The sequence below is a fragment of the Saccostrea echinata genome, unplaced genomic scaffold (genome assembly GCF_033153115.1).
Source record: "Saccostrea echinata isolate AGI-Se365-2 ecotype Australia unplaced genomic scaffold, CSIRO_AGI_Sech_v1 ptg000054l, whole genome shotgun sequence".
Classification (NCBI taxonomy): Eukaryota; Metazoa; Mollusca; class Bivalvia; order Ostreida; family Ostreidae; genus Saccostrea; species Saccostrea echinata.
In genome coordinates this window covers 44,871,846-44,896,526 of record NW_026889803.1, presented here as the reverse complement: position 1 = coordinate 44,896,526, position 24,681 = coordinate 44,871,846, and the positions used below count along the sequence as shown (strand labels likewise).

Genomic DNA, 24,681 nt, shown 5'->3' with positions numbered 1-24,681 from the left:
TAACAACCGATGAAAAATTGTGCAACTGCAGAAAGGGAGCTAAGCAAAATAACAATTTCCGCCTATGACTTCGAAATATGTTCAGATTGAATAACAAATTTCCACGGGCTGTTTAAATATACTTTTTAACGGGGAAAAGAAATTCAATACTCAAGTGCATTTTAAAAGATTACATAACGGTGTTGTCAATATGCACCTGTTCACGTAGACACACATACAACTAACAAATTCTACCGTGTAAACATGAGCGGACAAATTTGGATGCATATATTCTATAAATGTATTTGTGAGAAAGATATCGACAATTTTCGAAAGACATGGAATCAAAATGTGAACATAAAACCTTATCATATTCGCACAATCGTCCGTATGGCATCAGAACAAGGTTTTGTTGAAGGACTCCGCTTCATAGTACAGGAACAAGGTGCGGACTGTCTAGATCTTGAAAAATGTAATAACATATTCCACGTCGCATGCAAAGCTGGACAAGCTGATGTTGTGAAATTTTTGTTAACTCTGGAGGAATTTGACAAAAGTGAAACTGTTCTCAATAGCCAATTTTGGTATTTTTTATTGAGTTCGTCAGAAACAAATAATATCAAAGTAATAAGTGTGTTACTTAGCAGTGGAAAAGTTAACATAAATAGAACATCACCAGAGGGCGTTTCTTTTCTTTTTCAAGCTATTGAAATTGGCAAAAAACGACTTGCAGATTATCTTATTGGGCAGGGAGCCGACGTTACATTTGTTGGTAAAAGTACTCAGTTAGGAACTATCAGTTGTACCTGCCTCTCAGCGATACAAATACCATCTCTTCTTCCGAATTTACTTAAAAGAGGAGGAAATGCAAATGATGTATACGATAAAAATGGACAGTCAGTTCTGATGCTGGCATTTAAAAATTTTGCAGACCGAAAGACGATAGAAGGAATTGTACGCGCTGGAGCAAATTTAAGCTGGATAGACAAGTCTGGAAGAACAGTTTTCTCCATGTTAAAAACAATAGGTTTGACTCGTTTGTTTTACATGATTATGTCTGATCAGAGAGTTTTATTGTCTAGTATTTAGCTTTTCTGTTCTTAATTTCTAATATTTCTCTATTTGAGCTTCTCCTGTGATACTTGTCCAATTTCATTCAAAACATGTCAAATTATTCTGCAAAATTTCCCAGCTGTTAAACAAATCACGACCCATGGGCTGGGTGGATACTAGAGGATTCTTGAAAAGTTTACATTGTTATGTTAATGAAAGAAATTCAAAATATCTTCTGAAGAAAAACAAAACTGGTTCCTGATATAACCTTTCAAGCATGATCAAGTCAATTTTTATCCTAAAAAACCACCAGGATTACGGTTTTGTTAATGTAAGGAGGGATGACAATACAGTAACAAAGTTTTACAGATAAAAAGATTTTCTTAGAAATTTATATACATATGTACCTACTATGAAGCTTCGGGATACTGTAAATCGTCATTCTTGTAAAGTTGTGCTTTACGGCTAAGGCCACACAACAATGTATGTTTTCAATTGATTTGTCAATTCTTCATGAAGAAAAATGTTCGTATAAATGAAGTTAAACGCATGAATGTTATAATTCATCAAACCTCAAGCAATTTGGTTTTAATTGATATAATAAAGACGTTTTGACAGCACCCTCCACTTCCCCTGGTTTAGATAAGGGAAAATCAAAGTATCGCCATATATACGGGATGTCTTAAAAGGTTTCGATAAAAGGTCTTCATAACTTTTTATAAGTGTGATTTTTTCATTCACTTCACATTCAAATATTGAAAAAAAGAACTTATTTGACTTGGGATGTTATGGCAAATATTTTGGTATACAAGATATACATGTATTTAAAATCATTTAAAATGACAAAATACACAATTAACCACGAACATTTTGGACACCCAAACCCTAATCAAAATTTCAGCAATATATAAACAAACTCATAAATCTTACATGTAACAACCTTAACAAATTTAATAATAAGATTCTTATATGTTCAGTATTACTTTTTACTATCACTCCACATTATTCTAAAACACAGCCACATGTACTTTTATTCACAGATCAGTTATATGGTGTCTTGGATGCAGAGATCACCGTAGAAGATATTGAAAAACATTATAATTTTTCTACGTTGGATTTCATTTTGAAGTGCAGCAAAAATGAAAAGAAAGATCTTTTACTCCTTTTAGAGAAAGGTGCCAATGCTAATTTTTACAAAGACGGTGAAACTTCCCTGCTTACTAATGCATGCACAGGTCCATTTCGAACAGAAGAGAATGTTCGAATTCTTTTGCAGCACGGCGCAAATCCAAATCATGTTGATGAGAAAGGATTTTCAGTGCTTCAAAACATTTTGAAACAAGGTAATGTTTTTTTTAAAGTTAAACACTTGTAAAAAATGCTATGTATGAATTCATTGATCATTAAACGTGTATAACAACAGAAAGCTGAAAAAAGTGACACATTTTGACGCATGAAATAAAACTTTTTTCGACTTAATTGAAAAAAAACAACAAAATATAAAAAAAAAAAAAAAGATCAAAAGAATCGGAACCTCAAAGCACAGTGACTTCAAACTGAAATCTGAGATCTTTTGATTAAACGTCAATAAATATAATTAGAAACTTCCTAGATTGGCATGTACGCTTCGATACAAAATCTCTCTCTATGTGTTATATAAACGAAATTCATCCTCACATTTTTGGTCCACATAGTTTTGAAATACAATATATGTAGCCTATCAGACTCTTGTAAGAAGAGGATCGAATAAAACATTCAACATTACAATGAGCATTGTTTAAAACTTAGCATTTGATATATTACAATGTGTTTGATGCTGCTTATATTGGTAACCTTTTTGTTACTATAATTCAGCAAAATATATAAATACAAGTATATCTGAGTACACTGTGATGTAAAAATAGAGGAATAAACTTCGAAAAAACCAACTTTATTTGATCTTTCTTCATATTTTCTGTTTCCCCCTAATCCTTCACAATTAACAGGTTTTGCGTGAAATGGCATTTTGAATTCGTAACAAAAAAATTGTAGCTAACTAAGCCAAAACGTAGTCAAAAATAAAGTGGACTAGATTCCAAAGTCCTTTTTAAGAGACATGATTGCATTCATCTTCCAATCATGCATCGATGATGATTGCAGATGACGAATATACCCTTAATTGACTTGAATATTTTGAGGGCACCTGTATTTATATATCTTTATTTCAAATTGATGTACATATCGCAAGTATCAGGCATCAGTTTCTTCCGTGAAGGTGTTATTAACATTAATTAAGACATCCCCCCCCCAAAAAAAAAAACAAAAACAAAACAAAACAAAGATATTATTTGTATCTATCATGAATTCATCAGTATAAGTTATGCACAATTACTTTTTTCATCAGAACATGCTGCATTCAGATTTAGGTAGTATATAATTTGGAGTTCTGTTGGAGCTGACATGCATAAATTTTTCTGATATCAAAGGTTCGAGATGCAAAGCTGCTCTTCATCTTCTTGACTTTGGAGCTAAACCTGGTGACAACTGCTTATGGACTATGGTGCAGATAGCTTCAAACGATGACATGTGGCTTAAGTTAGGAAAACGATTGTTAGAGTGTGGTGCTGATCCAAACGAAATGTCAGAAAAAGAACAATCCATTCTTTCAGTTGCTATCGAGAGAAATTGTATTGAATTGGCGGAAGAACTAGTAAGAGTTGGTGCCAATACTAACTTTATTGACCATTTATGTAGGTCTCCGTTGGATTATGCTTGTCAGTTAGGTAAGTTTTTTTTATATCTAAGATCATATACAGTAAGAAAAAAGTGTTTATAAAAGCAGAAATAATAATTACTCCTCCCTACGGTGGATATGAGGTGGTTGGAAGAGATTATCTTTGCAAAAAGATTGTGTGAAGTCAAATTTTATTTTATGTTCTTCATACTTTATAATATAGAAAAGTTAGATATCATAAAATCACTAAAAATCTTTATTTCATGAGTAGAGTATTTTGATGCCGTTGGAAACCATATGAAATTGAAACTTTCATTAAGGATGGTACAATTCAATTAAGTTTATTTCAAAAGTGAATCCGTGAAATGATTGTGTGTCAATGCTTTTATTTGCAGGCATGAGGGACAGAGAATTTAGATGTTTAGGAATACTCCTAAAATATCCTGTAAAGTTGGACATTAGTAATGTCTTCGATCATATTGATGCCCTTGGAAAAACTAGTAGCAAAACTTACACCAGCATGCATCAACATAATCTCACGTTTGACGTAAAGGGCGTTTTTCAACTTTTCGTTGCCGGGGCAGATTTGATGAATAAACAGCCTGGGTAATGAAATATGTTATTTATTGTTGGCAGCCTTTTGAGAATGACGAAGGTGGTTTCCTTTCTAATTCACTGGCTCCTGAACAATCACCATTTCGAGTTTTGAACAAGAGGTCGACGAGCCATAAAAAATAATGAGTATTTCTACATAATACTTCTAAGCATTAAAAAAAAACAATAATGATAGTCTACTACCCAGGGACAAATAGAACACAAAGTTTAGCTGTTCTGGAAGCTAGCCTTTTGAACTATTGAAAAGTCTATTGCTTAGATTAAGTCTGTAAAATTCTCTTTCAAATTGACTTTTTTTCAATTCTAATTACACCACTCGCATCTATCACTTGGATGTTTTACGAAGGAGAAGGTAAACAATCACAGTACAGTTTTAAAAGACTCCCGGAATTAAAGAATTGTCAATATTTTTTATTATTATATAGTCTATTTATAATCTATACAAACGCGAACAGTTCATAACACTACATATTCACTGGTTTTGAAGCCGTATTCACCGGAGGGTCGGTGCGCGTGCAGCGGCATTTTGACGTCACAATCAACACCTCAAACAACGTTGTAAACAATGGTTACAACGGCCGGAGCCAGCTGTGTATCTGAGCAGGAAAACATATGCCAAGCCTATCGCAGGATTATTTTCTAAACATTACGACGTCTTACAAACAGCAAAAGGAAAACACGAAAGTTATAATTTGTAATTTTTTTAAAAAAAATTTCTACGACAGAAGTTCGTAAATGGAAGTGGTATCATCATACAGCCTTCAATGTCTTATTTATTCGAATCCGGACTATATAATAAAACAATTATGGACTCTTTCGGTGGTGAATATGGTTTGTTATTCACCAGAAAAATATCAATATTGACCGAGGCGAAGCCGAGGTCAATATTGATTTTTTTTTCTGGTGAATAACAAACCATATTCACCACCAAAAGAGTCCATAATTGTATATAATAGAACAATATTTGGCTCTGGATGCCTTAACCAGGAATTCAGAAAGGTTTTACTTTCACATTTTATTTTGGGAAAAAATGTTTATTACTAACACGACTCATTTTAAAATAGAATTATTCACCTTAGAGCATAATTCATGGACCCATGGCTTGTGAATTTCATTTACAGATAGCGAAAGATCCATAATTATAAAGATGTTTTTACGGATACCTGATGTGGAGGTACTTTGTTTGACACAAATGAAAATGCAAAGTTGGAAGTTGAATGGTCATTTATTACTTAATAAATGACGCAACAACAAAAATATATCAAAACATAGTATAATTGACAATACCAAGCACAATCAAGCACAGTATGTAATATAAACAAAAACGTGTAGTAAAAACCATCATAAAATCAACAGTTAACAATATTATGCAATGCCGTTACACAGACTTATTTTGTTATTCATATGTAGCAAAATTTATTCTACATGAGAAGAAGAAAATACCTGCTATGGCCTTCAACTCATTTAGATATATCGATGACGTATTATCAATTAACAATAGTTACTTCCATTCGAAATATCCCAGTGAGCTTGAAATAGAAGATACCAAAGAGTCTGACACATCTGTTTCATATTTGGATATTTTACTACAAAAAGACTTTTATGGTAACCTAACAACAAAGCTTTATGATAAACGTGATGACTTCAATTTTTCAATCGTCAATTTCCCTTACTTATGTAGCAATATTCCCTTATCACCTGTATATGGGTTTCTTGTCTCCCAGTAGATTCAATACGCAAGAGCATACTCTACCTATGAACAATTTCTAAAACGAGGCAAGCTATTGACAAACAAGTTGATGAAACAAGGATATCAACAGTTTCGTTTGAAGTCATCATTTCACATGTTTTATGGTCGATACAATGACCTTGTCAGCTAATACAACTTATCATTAAGTCAAATGCTTAGTGACGTTTTTCATATTGATTGTTAGGCCATTATTTACACAATGAATTGTCTACGGATTTTCCGTTTTTCCCGACTATGACAAGGAGCACACGGTAGGTGTGACCGGTCGGCAAGGGTTACTCTCTCCTCCATGGCACCTAAACCCACCTCTGATGTTTTCTGAGGTCCGTGTTGCCTCTGCTCCCGATTTGTGTTGTCTGAATGGACTTTGAGCTTGAATACTGTTCGTTATCTCCATATTTCATGGTACAAAAAATGTACATTAAACATAATGTGTATTTCAAATCTAAACAGTATCAAAATAGTGCAACATCAAAGTCGACACTGAAAAACTTTTATTACATAAGGAGATGGGGAGGGTGGAAGCAATAGAAAATTGTAAACAATGATAACAACCAAAAGTAAAGATGGAGACTGACGTTATCTTGAGGACATGTGTATTAATGATAAGAAGAAATAAAGGGGTCTCCTAAGGGGGAAAAGCCTACAACAAGAGCGATAAAATAGTCTTACAAAAACTATTAGAATCCGTAAATGTTTTTAATAGAATAAAACGATTTTCTCTTTAGGATGTCAAGAAGAAATAAATAAGAGTATAAAAATTACCTCAGTATATGACCAGCTTAGCTTAGTCCTAGTTCCTGAACTCTTTTCCAAGGGGCCTTGAATTGTAAAAAAAAATTATGGAAGACACACTGTTCATTATTATCAGTTTGCCTGCCAGACATCTGGCTTAAAACATGTTAGTTATGTAATCCCAGAAATAACAATCTCAATTGTTATTTCCAGTTGAGGGCCCTTAGAAATATTATAACAATCCAATAAGTTATCTGTATGTGTCAAATAAGTTAGGAAATATGTTCCATTATGTAACTTATTGGACATTTACTTAACTTATTAGCTAGTACCAGTTAAACCGAAAACAACAGAAAGAAAAAGGTCAAACAGAAACGTTTTAATTTTACTGACACAATGAATTTCATGGAACTCCTCATATATTTTTAAGATTCGCAATTCATGTTTATAAATTAAATTTTAAGGAAATTCTTCTGCATTTTTAGGTCACCCGAGTCACTCAGGTGACATATTGCTATCCGTTTTTGTCCGTCGTCGTCCTGTGTGCGTCGTGCGACGGTCGTAAACTTTTGAACATTTTCAGCTTCTTCTCTGGAACCGTAAACCAGTTTCAACAAATTTTGGTATAAAGCATATATGGTTGAAGAGGGACAAAAATTTTGAAATTCGTGGTCCCTGCAATTTTTAAAAATCTTTTTCTTTACTCCTGGACATCAAGCAGCTAAACTGTTAGCATGATTGTAATAAACATTGAACCCTCTACCAAAATTGTGAAATTCATGGTCCTAGGGTCAGGGGTTCTGGTGCTAGTTCGGGTGTACATAGATCATATAGTGAAAGTGCAATAGAAAATCTTTTTCTCTTCTCCTGGGTATAAAACAAACCATCTAAGCATATAGTTATGATAAGGAAGGTTCAGGAGTCCTGGTGTAAGGGCGTGGCTTAATTGATTATATTGTGAAAGTGCAATATTTCTTTGAAATTCTTATTCTCTTCCCCTTGATATTAAACAAACTAAGTACATAGTTATGATGAGGAAGGCTTCCTCGCCCAAAATTGTGAATTTCTTAGCCCCTGGGTCAAGAGTTCTGGTGTTAGTGAGGGGCTCTGTGGATTATGTAGTGAAAATGAATTAATTCTTTGAAAATCTTCTTCTCTGCTCTTGGGTATTAAACAATCTAACTAAATACATACTTATGATGAGGAAGGCTGCCTCTACCAAAATTGTGAATTTCATAGCCCCTGGGTCAGGGGTTCTGGTGTTCGGACGGGGCTCTATTGATTAAATAGTGAAACTGCATTAATTCTTTGAAAATCTTCTTCTCTACTCCTTGAGATTATTTAAACGAACTAAGTTCATGGTTATAATAGTGAAGGCTTCCTCTTCCAAAATTGTGAAATTCATTGCCCAAGAGTCGGGGGTTCTGGTGAAAAGGGGGGTGGGTCTTTTGATTATATGGTGAAAAAGCATAATTTTTTTGAAAATACTTTTTCTGCTTCTAGTTATAAAGCAAAGAAACTAAGTGTATAGTTATGATGAGCAAGCGTGCTTTTTCCAGATTTGTGAGTTTCATGGCCCGTGGGTCAGATGTTCTGGTGTAAGGGTGAGGCTGTATTGATAATGTAGTGAAAATGCATTAATTACATTGATTCTATTGAATAATAATGTCTGCTACTTAGTGTTGAGCAGATAAAACAAAATGCATAGTTATGATGAACAAGGATGCTTCTTACAAGATTTTTAAAACTGGTGTTTCCCAGGGTACAGGGGAGGGGGATGGGGTGGGGCTCTATTGATAATATAGTGTAAATGTGTTAATTCTTTGAAAGTCTTCAACTAAGTGCATTGTTATGATGATGATGGTACCTCTTCCAAATTTGTGAATTTCTTGACCCTGGGTCATGGGTTCTGGTGTTAGGGTAGGGCTGCGTTGAATCTATAGTGTAAATGCATTGTACCTTGAAATTCTTCTCTGGTTCTGGGCATATCGGAGACAAACAGAGTAAAAGTTTTAAATAGCAAGGATATTTTTACCAGAATTTGAACATCTGGACCGTTTGGTCAAGTGTTCTGGTCCTGGGCAGGGCTCCATTAATTTGTATTCTACTCAGAGAAGTTATTCCCCTTTTCCATTCACTTTTGATAATTAATCACTGTAAATAATGTATTTGAAAGTTCAATAGAAGAGAATTGTGCAAGATTTTTTATTTTATAATACAAAAAGTACTTTCTTCGCTTTAATGATCAGGTAGACTTGTAAATAATAGATAAATAAAAATGAGACATGATTTTCGCTATTGCACATCACATCATATTTCCTTGCTTTATCTGAATATCATTTTTATATCTAGAGGTACATGTACTTTATGAAAAGGTGTAAGATCTGTACTTAGCTTCCGTATTTTTAGATAACCCGTTTCGTATCAAATTATCTGGATCCTTTGATTCAGAGAATTATAGAATCTTCCCCTGATTTCTACATATTTCCTGGTGTGGTGTGAACCATTTTCCCATCAGATATATCCGTAATAATAGTGATTAACCATGCATCAAACTGTCAAGTAAATGTACCAAAGAAACAGATTTTATAGTTTAAAAATAGCTTTATCCGATAGAATACATTACAAAAACAATTTTTAATAGGCAACATCTCTGTTAAAAGGTTTACCTTATACTGTCCAATCTTAACACAATGTTTTAAATAAGATGTAAGCCTCAAAGTGCACATTCTGTGAGAGATACCTGTAGAACTTTTCTTGGCTTTATGGGTCTCGATCAGTTCTTTTTCTCACAAAAAGCAGAATTTCATTTCCAGAATATTTTTAATGTCCCTTTTTTGTTGTTGCTTTAAATTTTGATCTGATTTCTAAATAATAATTCGGGATTTTAAAAAAAGAAATTTATCGTATGTATCTAAAAAGATGGATTTGCTTTGTTTCAGAGTTTTTCCTTTGAAATGTCTAAGACGCCTTGCATCTTATGGATTATTTGAATCCATCAAATTTTTGATGCGCTGTGGCTGGAACATAGATACAGAAAAGAGTTGGATCAGAGAATTTGAAAATGAAGAACATTTTAACTGCAGTTTTAACGTCGACGAATACAGCTATACAATAGGAATCACTGAGGAAAACAGGACAACTCTTACAGATGTTTTAAACGAAATAGAGAATGAGCCAACAACTCTACAAGTCCTTTGCAGATGTAGAATTCGAAAACAGCTTTCATCTCATGGTCAAAGTATTTTGCCATTAATTGAAGATTTACCAATTCCAACAAAACTGAAATCTTTTCTGAAATTTGAAGATCGTGAATGCCCAAAGGAGGAGGAAGTGGTTGTAAATGTTCTCAGGTATATGTAACTTGCTTTTGGAAGACTCAAAATAAAAATTGATCATTTCTTGATAATATCAAATAATTTTTCTTACATGAATGCGACTTTGCTTTGTTTTATTAAACATAGATAAATGTTCAAACTTTGAGAACCAGTCGCGAAAGGACCCTGGATTCGTGACTGGGAGATCCAGGTTCGATTCTTGTTCAATAAGACTCAGAGCATAGGTGGAATTCGTTCCACAAGTGCTCGCCAAGAGAAGTGAAAGACACTCATCTTCTGGGTATCAGGTTTTTAAAAAATGTAGGTTGCCGAAACGGTAGTCGTCGACATGCTTAAAAACTATCACTCGGGGCCGTCACAAGGATCTTGAAAATTGGTTGCAAGGAGGGTCTGGAAGGGATACCCCTTCCTCATAGCCAGAATTTAATTTTTTTTTTAATTTTTTATTTATTTTTTGTTTGTTTTTTTTTTTGTTGTTGAATAAAGTCCCTCTCGAAAATTTTTCACTCGTATGGAAACGTCACACTTGCCGGTGTAGGGCTGCAAATTTAGACCACTCATGGCAATTGAGCAGTGAGGGATCTTTTTTTTGTCAGCATCTACTGCGACACGCGATCTCGGTTTATACGTTTTAATCCGAAGAACCGGTCTCCACGCGATTCGAACCCGCGACGTAAGGATCAACTCCTTACTCCGTGACTATAGAGCAGACGCTCTAACCAGTGCATCACGCGGACGACCAATATTGTTTGGGTTCTAGATGTTGGTGGGTTTTAATGTATTCTTAAACTTGTTGTTGCTTCATTCGTATATTTAACAAAATCTAGCAGCATTGCATTACACAGATTAGAAATGATTTTATTTTTTTTAATTATATGCTCGATTATTTTTTGAAGTGGGGAGGAGAGATACAATAGCACCTAAGCCATCCCTTCACCCGACAAAACCTTGTCACTGCTTAATCGCCGTGAAAGCCGAGTAAGGTTCTATAGAGCAAGGTTCACAAAGGGTCATGAAAATGTCCGAAAAATCTCAAATCTGGTAATTTTTAGGTGAAAACGTGTTCAATATGATTTGGATCTTATGTGATCACATTTCTATTTAAAATGACGTAATTTCTGTGTGTTATGGCTTCATAAATTGCGTTATAATTTCAATTTACTGATCATTTTAATATGTCTTATACCTGAGCATTTTTAGTTCAAACAGAGCACAACCAACCGTCAAAAAAGGAATAAGTATACATTGAATATTGATAAAACTAATATTTAAGTTAATAAATCATGATTTATTAATAAATTTATCTATCTGTTTATCTATTTATCGTTTGATCGAGGGATGTGCATTTTAATTTTTTGAATGCACTTAAATACACCAATTATATTTTTTTATGATATTCATTAGCATTGCAATTTTTCAAAACTTATTTTATAATACCTTGCATTCTCAAAAGAACTACAGTTTTTAAAATTTATCGAAAGTCTATCATCTCTACTTTATATTGATGTTTGAAATTAAGTATTGGGTAATAAGTCATAATTAGGCCTGCAGACATTGAATCTAGCAGTTGAAAGCTTTTCACCGGTAATTGGTGACGTCTTATGTGAGTGAAGAACTCTCGCAAGGTACCTTAAACAAAAACAAATTAATTAAAGCCGGTGTCAAGACGAATAATGACCCCCATAGAATAATGACCGGGGTCATTATTTGACATCGAAAAATGACCCCCGGTCATTATTCAACGTCGAAAAATGACCTTTTATCCAGTAGAAAAAGTGGCATCACCCTTAAAATCTGCATACCCTACGTGAAAAAAAATGACCCCCCTAGAATTATGACCCCCTTGTAGATTTTATTTGGGATATATTTCTCATTTTGGATAAAAAAAAAATTAAGAATTAAAAAATCAAGAGGCTATTGGATCAAAATGCTCATCTGAGATGAATTGAAGATACAGCGATGATCTGTTGTTTTTATTAAATGTTTCAAATGTCTTTTATGATAAATTGACAACTTTAATCGACATCAATGTAGCTATGTAAAAATGCTTCCATACTGATTTGACTAATGTATCAATGTTTTAAAAAAGATTTCTTTTCATTTTTCCTTATATTATCCAGAGAGAGAGAGAGAGAGAGAGAGAATTGTTTTTAATATCTATGTACCGGTTAAGTTGCGTCGGAGTGCCTACTTTTTAAGTCAATGATTTTAAAAGTGTACATTAATGTAATTTTCGGACATATAGCAAAAGTTCCTTACAATTTGAATAAAAAGAATTACTTGATGTTTTAGAAAGCCATCCTGTTTGTTAATTGGCCATAAACATATACATGTATAATCAGTAAAATATCGAAATAAGAAACAAATGATAAAAAAGATTAAGACTAGAATGTATGCTATTGCAAGTAATGGTATGAGGGGCCGTTTTGGTATTTAACCGCCACTAAGTGATATCCCCAATGAGGCGCCGTTTTGGTATTTATTGCCATTTCTTCAAATAGTTGATATCACTTATTCAAATTAAACAGGTGATATCATCTATTCGAAAAGGTGATATCACTTATTCGAATAGGTGATATCACCTATTCGAGCTGAATAGGTGATATACCACTTCCAATTTGAACTGATGATATCACCAATTTGCATTTTTTTTTTTACAAAATTAAATAATGAATGCTCCTTCCTCAAGACAATCTAGCTTCAATGCAAATTAAGTAAAGGCTGAAATTTTAAAAGGTTTTCAAGAGCAATTGTAATTCCTTAGAATTGATTCCGATTTAATGAAATTGATTACATTACTCTTGAACAAACTTTTTAAAAATATCATGAAGTTTTTATAGACTTTTTATTCTTAATTTGAGCCATAATCCCTACTTTTTCGGCATTTCATTGATCAAATAAACTGTAGTTTTGCTGATTTTTGGCACATTGAGGGGAGGGGACACTGTTTTATGGTTACAATATATATGTACACAGAAAAAAACCCATAGAAAAACCCGATCTGCATACGAAAAACTAGATTTCCATTGACCCTTAGCAAATTCGGGCTGCCCTTTTCCCCTGTGTTTTAGCCCGACACATTTTAAAATACCATATGTTATCGTTCCCTGTGAAGTTATATAAATTTTACCTACAGTCAGTTTTGCTATATTTATTGATTTTTTCTCTCTGTTATAATTATGTACAAAGAGACTGAACTTTTTACTTCCTGTGTAGAGTAAATGCATGCAGTACATGTACAGCCTTGAGAGCAGTTGATCTTTCATAAATAATTTGAATAGGTGATATCACCTATTCGAATAAGTATTATCATTTATTTAAAATGAATAAGTGATATAATCTTTTAAATAGGTGATATCACCTTTTCGAATTGGTGATATCACATATTTGATTTGAATATTCGAATAAGTAATATCACCAATTCAAATCAAAAAGGTAATAACACCTATTTGAATGTGTGATATCACCTTTTCCATAAGGTGCTATCACCTATTAAAAAGCTGAATAGGTGATATCGCCTATTCGAATAAGTATTATGACCTATTTAAAATGAATAGGTGATATCATCTTTTTGAATGGGTGATATCATTTTCCGAACTTGTAATATCATATATTTTAATTTGAAATGTTGATATCACCTTTTTGAATAGGTACGAGGGATGGTAAAAAAAGTTCGGGATCTAATTGAATTACTACCTTAAAAGAAATAAAATGAGGTTTTAGTGTTCATTATTTTTTAAAATAGTCCTCTCCGATTTTAATGCACAACTGGCATTGTTCTGCCCATGCGCGAATCACGTCATCCAGGCGGTCACGTGACATGCTTTGTAGCGGTCCGTTTACAGAAGCTAAGAGATTTTTCCGAGTCTTATATTTCTTACCATGCAAGTAATTTTTTATAACAGGAACAGATAATCTGTCAGAAATGACCAAATCTCGGCAATAGGATGGGTGGATAAGGATATCCCTTCCCAGAATTAGTATGGTGACCACCACAACCCGAGTCCTCTGTCTCGGGAGCTTCGTTTATCCAATGTGGAAAAAGTATGGGTGCCTTCTTTTTTCATATCTCATATGTTTAAAGTCTGAAATAAACGATATTTTAGGGATTTTATAAATGTATTATTGCTCAGATATTCAACTATTTTTCTTACTGTAACTTGGCGATCTTTCCTAACAAATTGCTCAACTAAGGACAATTTTTTTACCGGCTTACTTTCGCTGCGCAACAGAACAAACATAATTTTTAACCATCTCCCTACCTTCCCTAAAACATTCAATCCAATTATGATTGAACTTCTGGCAAGTTTTTTGTCTTCATAAACCTTGTACAAATTATCATATTCTACTTCAAAGGCATTTCCAAGATATACGTTAAACTTTACAGCCGTTCGTTGCTCGAGTACGACTGAGTCAACCATTTTTTGTCACAAGTGACCTACATATTGACGTCATTTTCACATTGTGACGTCACAAACACGGAGCAAAACATTATTTAACATCTGCTATTTATAGAACATCTGTATGACTATATGTGTGTCCAATTTCATTCTGATCTGTATTGTGGTTTTGTAAATATAGAGATAGATCGCGAACTTTTTGATCACCCCTCGTAATATTACCTATTCAAATTAAATATGTGATATCACCAATTCTAATAGGGGATATCACCAATTTAAACAGGTGATATCACCTATTCATTTAAATAGGTGATATCCCTTATTCCATTTTGTTTGAAATAACAACTGCTCCCAAGAAAATAGTGCATTCATTTACTCTATACAGGAAGTAAAAAGTTCAGTCTCTTTTCAGATAGATAATTATAACAGAGAGAAAATATCAAAAAATTTAGCAAATTGGCTGCAAGTAAAATTATATAACTTCACGGGGATTGATAAAATATGGTGTTTAAAATGTCTCTGACAATAAACAGGGGAAAGGGCAGCCCGAATTTGCTAAGGGTCAATGGAAATCTAGTTTTTCCTATGCAAATCAGGTCGTTTTATAATCTTTTTTGTGTACATATACATTGGAACTTAAAAACAGTGCATTCTCCCCTCTCTGTGCCCAAAAAATGATCTTACAGCAAATCTACAGTTTATTTGATAAATGCAATGCTGAAATATTTGGGTTCATGGCTCAAATTAAGTATAAAAAAATCCATAAATACTTCATATTTTTTTTAAACTTAAAACTTTTGAAAGTTTTTAAACTTTTAAAAAGTTTGTACAGATGTGATGTTATCAATTTCATCAATTTTGAATCAATGCTAAGGAAATGAGATTGCTTTTTGAAAGCCTTTTATCATTTCGTCCTTTACTTTGCATTGAAGCTAGATTATCTCGAAGAAGGGAGTATTTGTTATTTAATGTTGTAAGAAATGCAAAGAGGTGATATCATCAAATCCAACTAGTGATATCACCAATTCAAAACAAACAGGTGATATCACTTATTCATATCCAGTAGGTAATATCACCAATTCGAAAAGGAGATATCACCTATTCGAATAAGTGATATCACTTTTTTGAATAGGTGATATCATTTAATAAAATAGGTAATTTCACCTATTCGAATAGGTGATATCAGTAAATGACAATAAATACCAAAGCGGCGCCTCATACAAAAGACATACATAATGATCACATTGCGGCATTTTTGTTCCTGTACACGTTAAATAACTCGTTCATTGTCAGAAACAGTTTGTCTTGCCATTTCTATGGCAATGGAACAGTTTTAAAAATCTTAAATGTAAATGCATTTGTTAAGATTCATAAAGATTTTACAATATATACTGAATACATCTCTTAAAAAGGTTACATTGGGGACCTTCATAGTAAAAAAAAAAATATTTATAGGAAAGGGATGTAATACGATCATAACAAAAGTCTTTTCCTTTTGAACAGTCCCCATTATCATGAGGATTCTGATGACTATGATGATTATTACGATTATGAGGACGATTATTACTATAATGATTACTACGGAAATGATGACCACCAGGAGATGATCTTTGATACCGAATCAGATGAATGGATACCCATATGGTGGTATGATTTGAAATAAATAATTTGATTTTATATCATCTATAATTAAATCTTATTCTTTCTACAGATGTAGTATAAGGCCAAAGCTAAAATAGTGTAGCATTAAGTTTTGAAACTGAAATGAAAGCTCAAATTTTGAGTTACAATGTTTTTATTGATGTATGGATTGAAAATTCAAGTTCAAATTTCTACTTGTTCATAAATGACAGAAGAGAAAATTCAAATGTTTAATATGATGAGATATGAAGTGTTAATTTTATGAAGATCTTACAAAATTTTGAGAAACTGAACATGTATTCGTAAAATATGATTCTACCGCTTACATTTTCGACGTGTTAAAGGGCTTTACAAAATGCTTTATTCATGCTAAAATTTTAATGCCATGAAAGATATTTATGAATATCTACATCCACTGAATATTGTTTTTGCGTTATTTCTTATGAAAACCCATATCCTATAAGCATTTAAATCAAAATTAAGTAGTTAGATCAGGTTTTCAAAGCCATCTATATCGTTGTTGAAAAGGGTAGCTAGAAAAATTATGAAACCTACCTGCAAAAAAGGGAAAAGGGAAAATTGTCAAAACCCAAAAATCCTTTTTGAGGGGTTTGGTTCCAACTTCCATGAACAACCAAATTTTATTAATACAATTTAATAATGTATTTATTTACAAAATTACCTTCACTTCACTATGCTACCATAAAGGGGGGGGGGGGGGGGTTCAGCCTTTCAATGAACATTTTTAATAGCAATAGATTATATTTAGAAAAAAGTGGGGGGAGCATCCCACCCCAACCCCTGATACTACGCGCCTTGTATAAAAAGTAAATTTCAAGCGAAGTGAAAATTTCATGCAAATGTTACATCCAATCACTCTAAATCTTAATATGCGTCAGGAAAAGGGTTTTATCAATACAGGCATGGTATATATCTGTACTGATTAAATAAGCAAAATAATCTTTAAACTAATTTTAATGTAAAATATTTTGTGTATTTCAGGTAGAAAGATACAGGCAATATTATGAAATGGATACAAAGAATAAAAAGGGATACACCTGTTAGAAAATGATGCTGTGAATAAAATAAGATGCTTGGCTGAGGAAACAAAAGCTCCATCAATGTTATATTTATATATATATATATATATATATATATATATATATATATATATATATATATATATATATATATATATATATATATATATATATATATATATATATATATGAATTATGTATTTGAACGACTTTATTCCTTAAAGTTTCATTAGCTCATCTTACCCAAAGGCTCAAATGAGCTTTTCTTGTCGTTGTTTTAGTCGAACTTTTCACATTTTATTCTTCTTTGAACCACCCGCCCTAATTTTTCCAGCTTTGATTTTCATGTAGATAATCTTTTGTTAAAGGGACTCAATTCAGTCCAACTGGAGGCCCATGCTTCATTCTGAATGGAGATAATCAAGCATAGGCTAAAAATAATAATTCGCCTTGAGTTAATCGAATAGCTATGCAGGAATTCAAACTTTTTTTGCAGTCATAGGGTTGTGTTTTTTCCCCGTTTTTATTTCATTGAGATATTCAATATTTAATTTCTCTCACATCATATGCAATTAGTGCCAGCTTCCTATTTTGAGAAAAAAAAAATTTGGTGTTAATGCATGTAGTTATGTATTGAAATAGTTTGTAATCTCCTTTTCTCAAAGTAAAAGTTGATTTTGAAAGTATTAGTGCTTCACGATTTACAATTTTTCTTACATTTATCAAATAAGCTAATTAAGTGTGACGAATGTATATAGCAAACTTTTCAACTAACTGTAATAAATGTAATTATTCTTATGTAAATTTATATCATAAATATTTTTTTCTCCCTTTTTTTTATTTTTTGCAGCAGATAACATAGCTAGAATTCATATTCTTATGTACTGAAAAATGATAACTGAATACATCGTACATATATTATATTTCAATTATTTCAGAATTACGATATCATATTATTAAACAAGAGTTTCCAACCATTTGCACCTGTTGATCCTAAATCGATAAAATAACTTTTATCTTGCTTTCGGTTTAGTATTTGCAATTGGCAAAGCTTAACATCTTGATTGGCTTTAGCCTCGGCGTACGTTTTAGCTAAAACGTACATGTATGCAAAGGTAAGGTGTCTACCTTCCTGTCTACAAGATACATGTACATGTTTTGGGGTGGTTTCATTACAAGAGGAACAAAAAACAATTACAAGAACTGTATATATATTCATCTACATGTACATGTCGATGAATATCGTAGCCATATTGAGAAAAAATGAAAATTATATAAAAATTACCGTAAATCTGGAAATTTTTGCTGTAGATAAATTTTTAGCAAATTTGCGCATGCATTGCAATCGCAAAAATATTTTCCTTAAAAATAAATCAACAACAAAAAATGTTTTTATCTAAAGATTACTTAAAGATTGCATCGTTATATATATTTAATTTACATGTGTGATTTATAAAAATGTTTTGAAAACTTTCAACGCTTTGGATGATTTATCTTTTCTTATATTTTATATAGTTTATAGTTTAATATTGTATGTTTATTCGTAATTTATTGTATGTAAATGCATAACTTACAAACGTTTAAGAAAATTTTAAGAGCTTTTTATATTTTAGTTCAAATGACGATTCGCAAAAATTTTAAACGTAAAAATTAATCAACAGACTTTTGACCCAGATTCGCAAAAATAAATCGACGTAAAAATTTCCAGATTTACGGTATATATTCAGTTTATTTTAAACTCTATTTATTCAACAGGTTTGTTTTTTGATTTAAAAAAAATGGTACACATATTTGCATGCATATACATGTATATAGATTGATACATATTGAATCAGATATTGAAATGATGCATGTTGATAAATAAAAAATATTCCTACAAATAAAAAAAATCTAATAAAAATCTAGTAAATATAATCTTGATAATTTCTTATTAGCATTAAGCTCCTTTTTGTCACAATTTTAGACCGATAACTTTTCGTAATCATTTCCACTCCCCTGAAATTTATCATCTTTGTGATGTTCACAAGCCAGGAGAAGAACATTTTGTTCAAAAGAAATAAAATCCATGATTTTCAAAAAACAAAACTTTGTACAAGCGTTAATATAAGTTTACTCATTCATTTGACAATCGGATACAAATTATGTAGTTTTGAATTGATACATAAAGACAGGGACAATTTTGAAGAATTAGCTGAAACTGAAAAACTATATATGTCATGGTTCGATTAAGCCTTGAAAAATGGGTGTTTCCAAGTAAATGTTTATATTTTATTTTCCAGGGAGAGAGAGATGATATTCTTTTTTTTAAAGGTTTTATATAGGTGGTTGTCAAATAATCTTGACAAATTGTTAAATTTTATTGGCTCACTTTGAATTTATGGTTAACTTTCTTTGAATTTGAATTATTTTTATGTAAATGCACCAGATAACATGTATATCATAATAAGTTAACGCTGTTGTAATTTTTGTCCCCCGCTTTCGCGAAAGCGAGGGGACATTAAATCTCATTCGCCTGTCTGTTCCTCTGTCAGTCTGTCCGTCTGTCAGCCTGTATGTCACAAAAACTTTAACCTTGGTCATAACTTTTTTTACCCTGTGACCTTGACCTTGAAGTTTGACCTACTTTTCAAAAATTTTAACATTGCATTAAAATGGTAATAACTTTTGAATGAGAAAAGATAGGGCTTTCATATTAAATATGTATTTTACCTGTGACAAAACCTTTCAAAATATACTATGATTTTGACCCCGTGACCTTGAAATTTGACCTGCTTTTAAATTTTTTTTATCTTTGCTTATAACTTTTGATTGAGAAGAGATAGAGTTTTCATATTCGATATGTGCATTACTTGTGACAAGACCTTTCCAAACATACTATGGTTTATGACCCCCCTTGACCCCGTGACCTTGACCTAGAAGTTTGACCTACTTTTCCAAAATTTATCTTTGCTTATAACTTTTGATTGAGAATAGATAGGGCTTTCATATTTGACAGGTGCATTACCAATAAGAAGGTGTTTCTGGCCATGCTATGATTTTTGACCCCTTGACCTTGACCTTCATGTTTGACCTAATTTTTAAAAATGTTAACTTTGGTGATTACTTTTATATGACATCTGACATGGCTTTCATATTTGACAAGGACATTACCTGTGTCAAAATGTTTCCAAATATGCTATGATATTTGACCTCGTGACCTTGACCTTCAAGTTTGACGTATTTTTCAAACATTTAATCAGTGTTGCTAACTTTTGAAGGAGCGAAGATAGGGCAATCATATTTGACATGTGCATTACCTGTGACAAGCATTTCCAAATGTACTATGATTTTTAATCCAATGACTTTGACCTACTTTTCAAAAAATCTAACATTGCTTATAACTTTTGGTTGAGAGAAGATATGGCATTAATTTTACATTTGACATTTGTGCATTACCTGTTCCAAGACGTTTCCGATTATATACTATGTGATGTTTTTTTTTACATGTGCATTACTTGTGACAAGACCTTTCAGATTTTATAATGATATTTGACCTCTTGACCTTGATCTTGAAGTTTGATGATCTGTGTTGAGAAGCTATAATCTTTACCATAACTGTTATTAATTCATTAATTAATATCTTTTTTGTATAATGCATAGACAAGACAGGACACACAAACAAGACACTTACAATATGCCATAAATAAATAAAGACACCGAAAGCGGGAGACCACAATTCTTTGAATTTGCTTGCTTTTACTGTGTTGAGTGCATTTAATTGTCACATTCTCCTATATTTCTGCGACTTAAAATGCATTGATCTCTTCATAGAGCTATTAACATGGTTCAAATAATAACCGGTAAAATTTATTGCATTAATTTAGATTAATTAAATGTTTGTATAATAAAATAAAGCATCTTTAAAACAAAAATTTTATTGTTTGTTCTCGGATACAAAGAGGGTGTTGCAGTTCTTTTGTTATTTCCCTAAAGTTGTAGCAGTTTAAAAGAAAAATTTTAAGTAACAGAAAACGGTCTTAAATTTTTTTCAGATACAACGGTATATACAGCCAATGTAGAACAATATTTAGAAACTGCATATCGACTTCCAATTTGCCATTAAATGAAGTGTAATTAAGTCACATAGCAAAATAAGTCAAGTTTTCTGTTTCTCAAATAGGGAATCCCCATTGTTCTGAAAAAGTAACTCCTTGAAACAGAATGAATTTGATATACGCATAAAGAGACAGGGTTTTTCTTCAAAACTGCCATTTCCGATTTTTGTTTCAAGGAGACATATTTTTGATAATCACAAAAATCGAAAAAAAAATTATTATACATCCGAAATGCAAAATGTGCACATAAAATGGCACATGATACTTAACTGTCGGAGCTGGTCTAATGGTAAAGCGTGTGGACTCTATGAAAGATTGTTTTACCTGAGAACGGGTTCGAATCTTGGAATGGCTGGTATATATATACATATTTTTTTTTCTTAAAAAAAATGGAAGTACAATGTAACATCTCTCTTAAGAGAGAGGGAGAGAATGTCAGAAAGTTAATGGGTAATATTTTAAATGCATGCAGAATTAAATTGTTTTCCTTGATATTGTGATCTAAAACTAATAAGACATATATTTAATGTTATTATTTAGTGGCAATGTCTTAAAAATAAAGTACTATCATTTTAAATAATTTACTTTTTTCATACGCATTTCATTTCATTATTGTTCTGTTATTTAGCGACTCAGATTTGACTTGAAATAATCAGATTTATTCCTAATAGATAAATACAGTTATTGAGAATGACGCCTTAGTCCAAAAATATCTCACTTTTAACATGTTTAGCACGTCAAATATCAAGATCGTTAAAGAAATGGCTGGAATCATCAGATATTTTGGACTACTTCCCTCTTAGAGGGATGTCTCACACCATACTTCCACTCGCAACTTCTAGGGCCTTTTCGACATGCGGATATGTTACGTAGGTGTCCATGACAAAACCCCCTTTCATAAACTTTGAAATACAAGTGGGGAGGCCTATTAATTATCTGTAGAACATGGAGTTTAACTATATTGATTGTAAAGATATATAAAATATACAATCGAAGGAACTTTCAACTCCGTCTATCCAATTATTTAAAACAAGTAAGTAGGAACAATCGGCAATCTTCGGCTGACCATGCTGACTGCGCTCCGCTCCGCTCCATTCAAACCTCGGATGTGATTGGTGGACGAGTATGCATCAAATCGATGCATTTTTCCACTGGAACTGCCTTTTAACTCATTTCATATTTCGTTCTGCATAAAGCTCACCAAAAATGTTTTTAACTTGTCTAATTCTTTCTTGTATATTGGTTTTGAATACAACCTTATGTTAATAGTCTTTGAAAGCAGAAACATGGAGTTGGGCTGCCACAGAGTAACCCCGATTTCAAAAGGATAACACTTGGAGGAACTTCAAGTCAGTATTCTATCAAATTATCGACCATAAACCTGTTTCAATAAGACATATAGTTCGCTTCTACAGATTTTTTTTTCTTTTCAAAGATATCGTTCCAGACGTTCTTGGTCAGGTGAAGTAGACTTTAGAATGAAAAAGAATACTGGCTTGAAATGGGGGGGGGGGGCTGAAATTGAGTTAGGTACCTTGTGGTAAAAGTAAGTTGGGGTTGCCCCGTATACGAAACAAATGCCTGGGGGCTCACTCCAGAGCCTTACTTCCCCCACCCGCGGAGGATTCTCTCTTAGAGCGTTGATATCCCTGTGAGGGAAGGCTCACTCTAAAGATATGTTTCCTTGTTGTCTCGAGAGTGAGATACCAATCTCCCTTTAATGAATTTTAAAATTTGTCTACCTATTGGATAGGAAAGGAGGATATAAATTTACTGTTTTAAGTACTTGTAAATTATACTAAAATAGTGTTTATGCTGTCTTATTCGCTTCTATTTCTTATAACGGGTTACATTTGGGGGTCTACTTTTTACTTTTAATCACTGGAAGTTATCATGTAGAATTTTATTAATTTGTATCAGGTTGGAGAAAATACTCGAAATCGGCATTATCCGTGAAATCTTGGGCCTGATATCGGGTATCGTTGAATCAGCGAAATTGGGCATAGGCATTCTAATCACCTGGTTTAATGCATTTGTAACAGGGTTTTCTTAGAGAAGACAAACTCTGCGGCTCAGGTTCTCATACATGTAGTTTATTAAATCTTGAATGTATAAACAAACAAACAAAGCCCTGATTGTGGATCAGGGCTCAACAATGAGACCACACCCGATCAATAACGGGTCTTGATACATATAGCAGTATATATATACACTGTAAAAAATGTGCTTAGGAAATAAACACTTCCATTACGTGTTTAGATCTAAACGTGTTTGATATTGTGTTTAACAACAAAACACTTATGTCTAAATGTATTTAAAATCTATACGCGTTTAGATATTGAACATGTTTTTTGTTTTAAATTCGGTCAAATGCAGAGTTATCTTCCCGGAAATTATACATATTTGAACGTTAATAAGCGCGGTTGTCGAGACAAAGAAAATCACAACAAAACAGTAAACGGTGTTTTCAAGAAAGCTGATCAGTAAACGATGTTTTCAAGAAAGCTGATGAGAACTTGAGTGCCAACCACCGCAGAAATAGTGAAATACATGTGAAAGGCTTATTGTTATTTTTATTATAAGGTATGTATATATGATTTTGTTTATATATAAAATGAACATGATGGTCAAAGTAAACAACATTGCACTTTATATCAAGGATGTCTTTCGGTGTCATATCATGTATTCATTAATGAGAGTAAATATTGAATCTATAGTTGCAATAATATTGGTTTAAACATTTTTATTATATGCTTAGTAATTAATGTAAAACTTCAGCATGTTTAATGAGGAGCACGTACTGTTACTTAAATGCAACGTACGTCCTTTCTTACAGGTTAACGTATTTGGATAGCCTCGAGAAAGAACTGTTAATGGATCTGAAAGAAGAATTATACTGCCATAGAAAATACTTTCAAGATTATCCAGATACTCTGCTGTTTTGCTTACATCACGACGGATTTGAAATAGTGAACCGTATTGCATCACACTGCAAGAAGCACACCATAGCTGGAGTCTTTTAAATATATATTTACTTTGTATTGTGCTACTGGTACAAAATGCAGACAATTCAACAACTTGGGTGTTGCTTACTCTTTAGATGCCAGTAGTTTTATATGTCAGAACTTCCAAAAGACTATCACTTTACTGTGTGTTAGGTTTTTTTCAAAATCATTTTAATATGATGTTTAGAAGTAAATAAAACTTAAAACGGACACACCTTTCATACTTTTAGTTTTCTTGCAGATCCTTGCTTAAAACATTGAAGTGTTTAGCTTCTAAACACAAATCTAAGTGTTTAGAATTGTGTTTAAACTCTAAAC

At 32.5% G+C, this 24,681-nt stretch overlaps 3 protein-coding genes across 3 annotated transcripts; all 3 read left to right on the top strand.

Moving 5' to 3' along the window:
- The first annotated feature begins 369 nt into the window (after positions 1-369).
- On the top strand, positions 370-1,068 carry LOC133204924 (uncharacterized). Its single transcript, XM_061340665.1, has one exon. It carries the CDS (start codon positions 370-372, stop codon positions 1,066-1,068), a length of 699 nt encoding a protein of 232 aa, XP_061196649.1.
- A 1,008-nt stretch (positions 1,069-2,076) lies between these two features.
- On the top strand, positions 2,077-4,355 carry LOC133204923 (uncharacterized). The gene is made up of 3 exons (XM_061340664.1): positions 2,077-2,375; positions 3,498-3,794; positions 4,141-4,355. The coding sequence occupies exons 2-3, from the start codon at positions 3,569-3,571 to the stop codon at positions 4,353-4,355; spliced, it is 441 nt and encodes a 146-aa protein (XP_061196648.1). The 5' UTR covers positions 2,077-2,375; positions 3,498-3,568.
- Positions 4,356-9,797: 5,442 nt separating this feature from the next.
- LOC133171970 (uncharacterized) lies at positions 9,798-17,336 on the top strand. Its single transcript, XM_061306764.1, has 3 exons — positions 9,798-10,198; positions 16,087-16,230; positions 17,227-17,336. Exons 1-3 carry the CDS (start codon positions 9,855-9,857, stop codon positions 17,228-17,230), a joined length of 492 nt encoding a protein of 163 aa, XP_061162748.1. The 5' UTR covers positions 9,798-9,854; the 3' UTR covers positions 17,231-17,336.
- The last annotated feature ends 7,345 nt before the right edge of the window (positions 17,337-24,681 follow it).

What these genes read in the sequence shown, in the direction of transcription:
- LOC133204924 (XM_061340665.1), top strand. Translation starts at nt 370, where the DNA reads ATGGCATCAGAACAAGGTTTTGTTGAAGGACTCCGCTTCATAGTACAG.
- LOC133171970 (XM_061306764.1), top strand. Translation starts at nt 9,855, where the DNA reads ATGCGCTGTGGCTGGAACATAGATACAGAAAAGAGTTGGATCAGAGAA. An exon ending in GTGGTTGTAAATGTTCTCAG is followed by an intron (nt 10,199 to 16,086) that starts GTATATGTAACT and finishes CCTTTTGAACAG; the next exon opens with TCCCCATTATCATGAGGATT.
- LOC133204923 (XM_061340664.1), top strand. Translation starts at nt 3,569, where the DNA reads ATGGTGCAGATAGCTTCAAACGATGACATGTGGCTTAAGTTAGGAAAA. An exon ending in GGATTATGCTTGTCAGTTAG is followed by an intron (nt 3,795 to 4,140) that starts GTAAGTTTTTTT and finishes TTTTATTTGCAG; the next exon opens with GCATGAGGGACAGAGAATTT.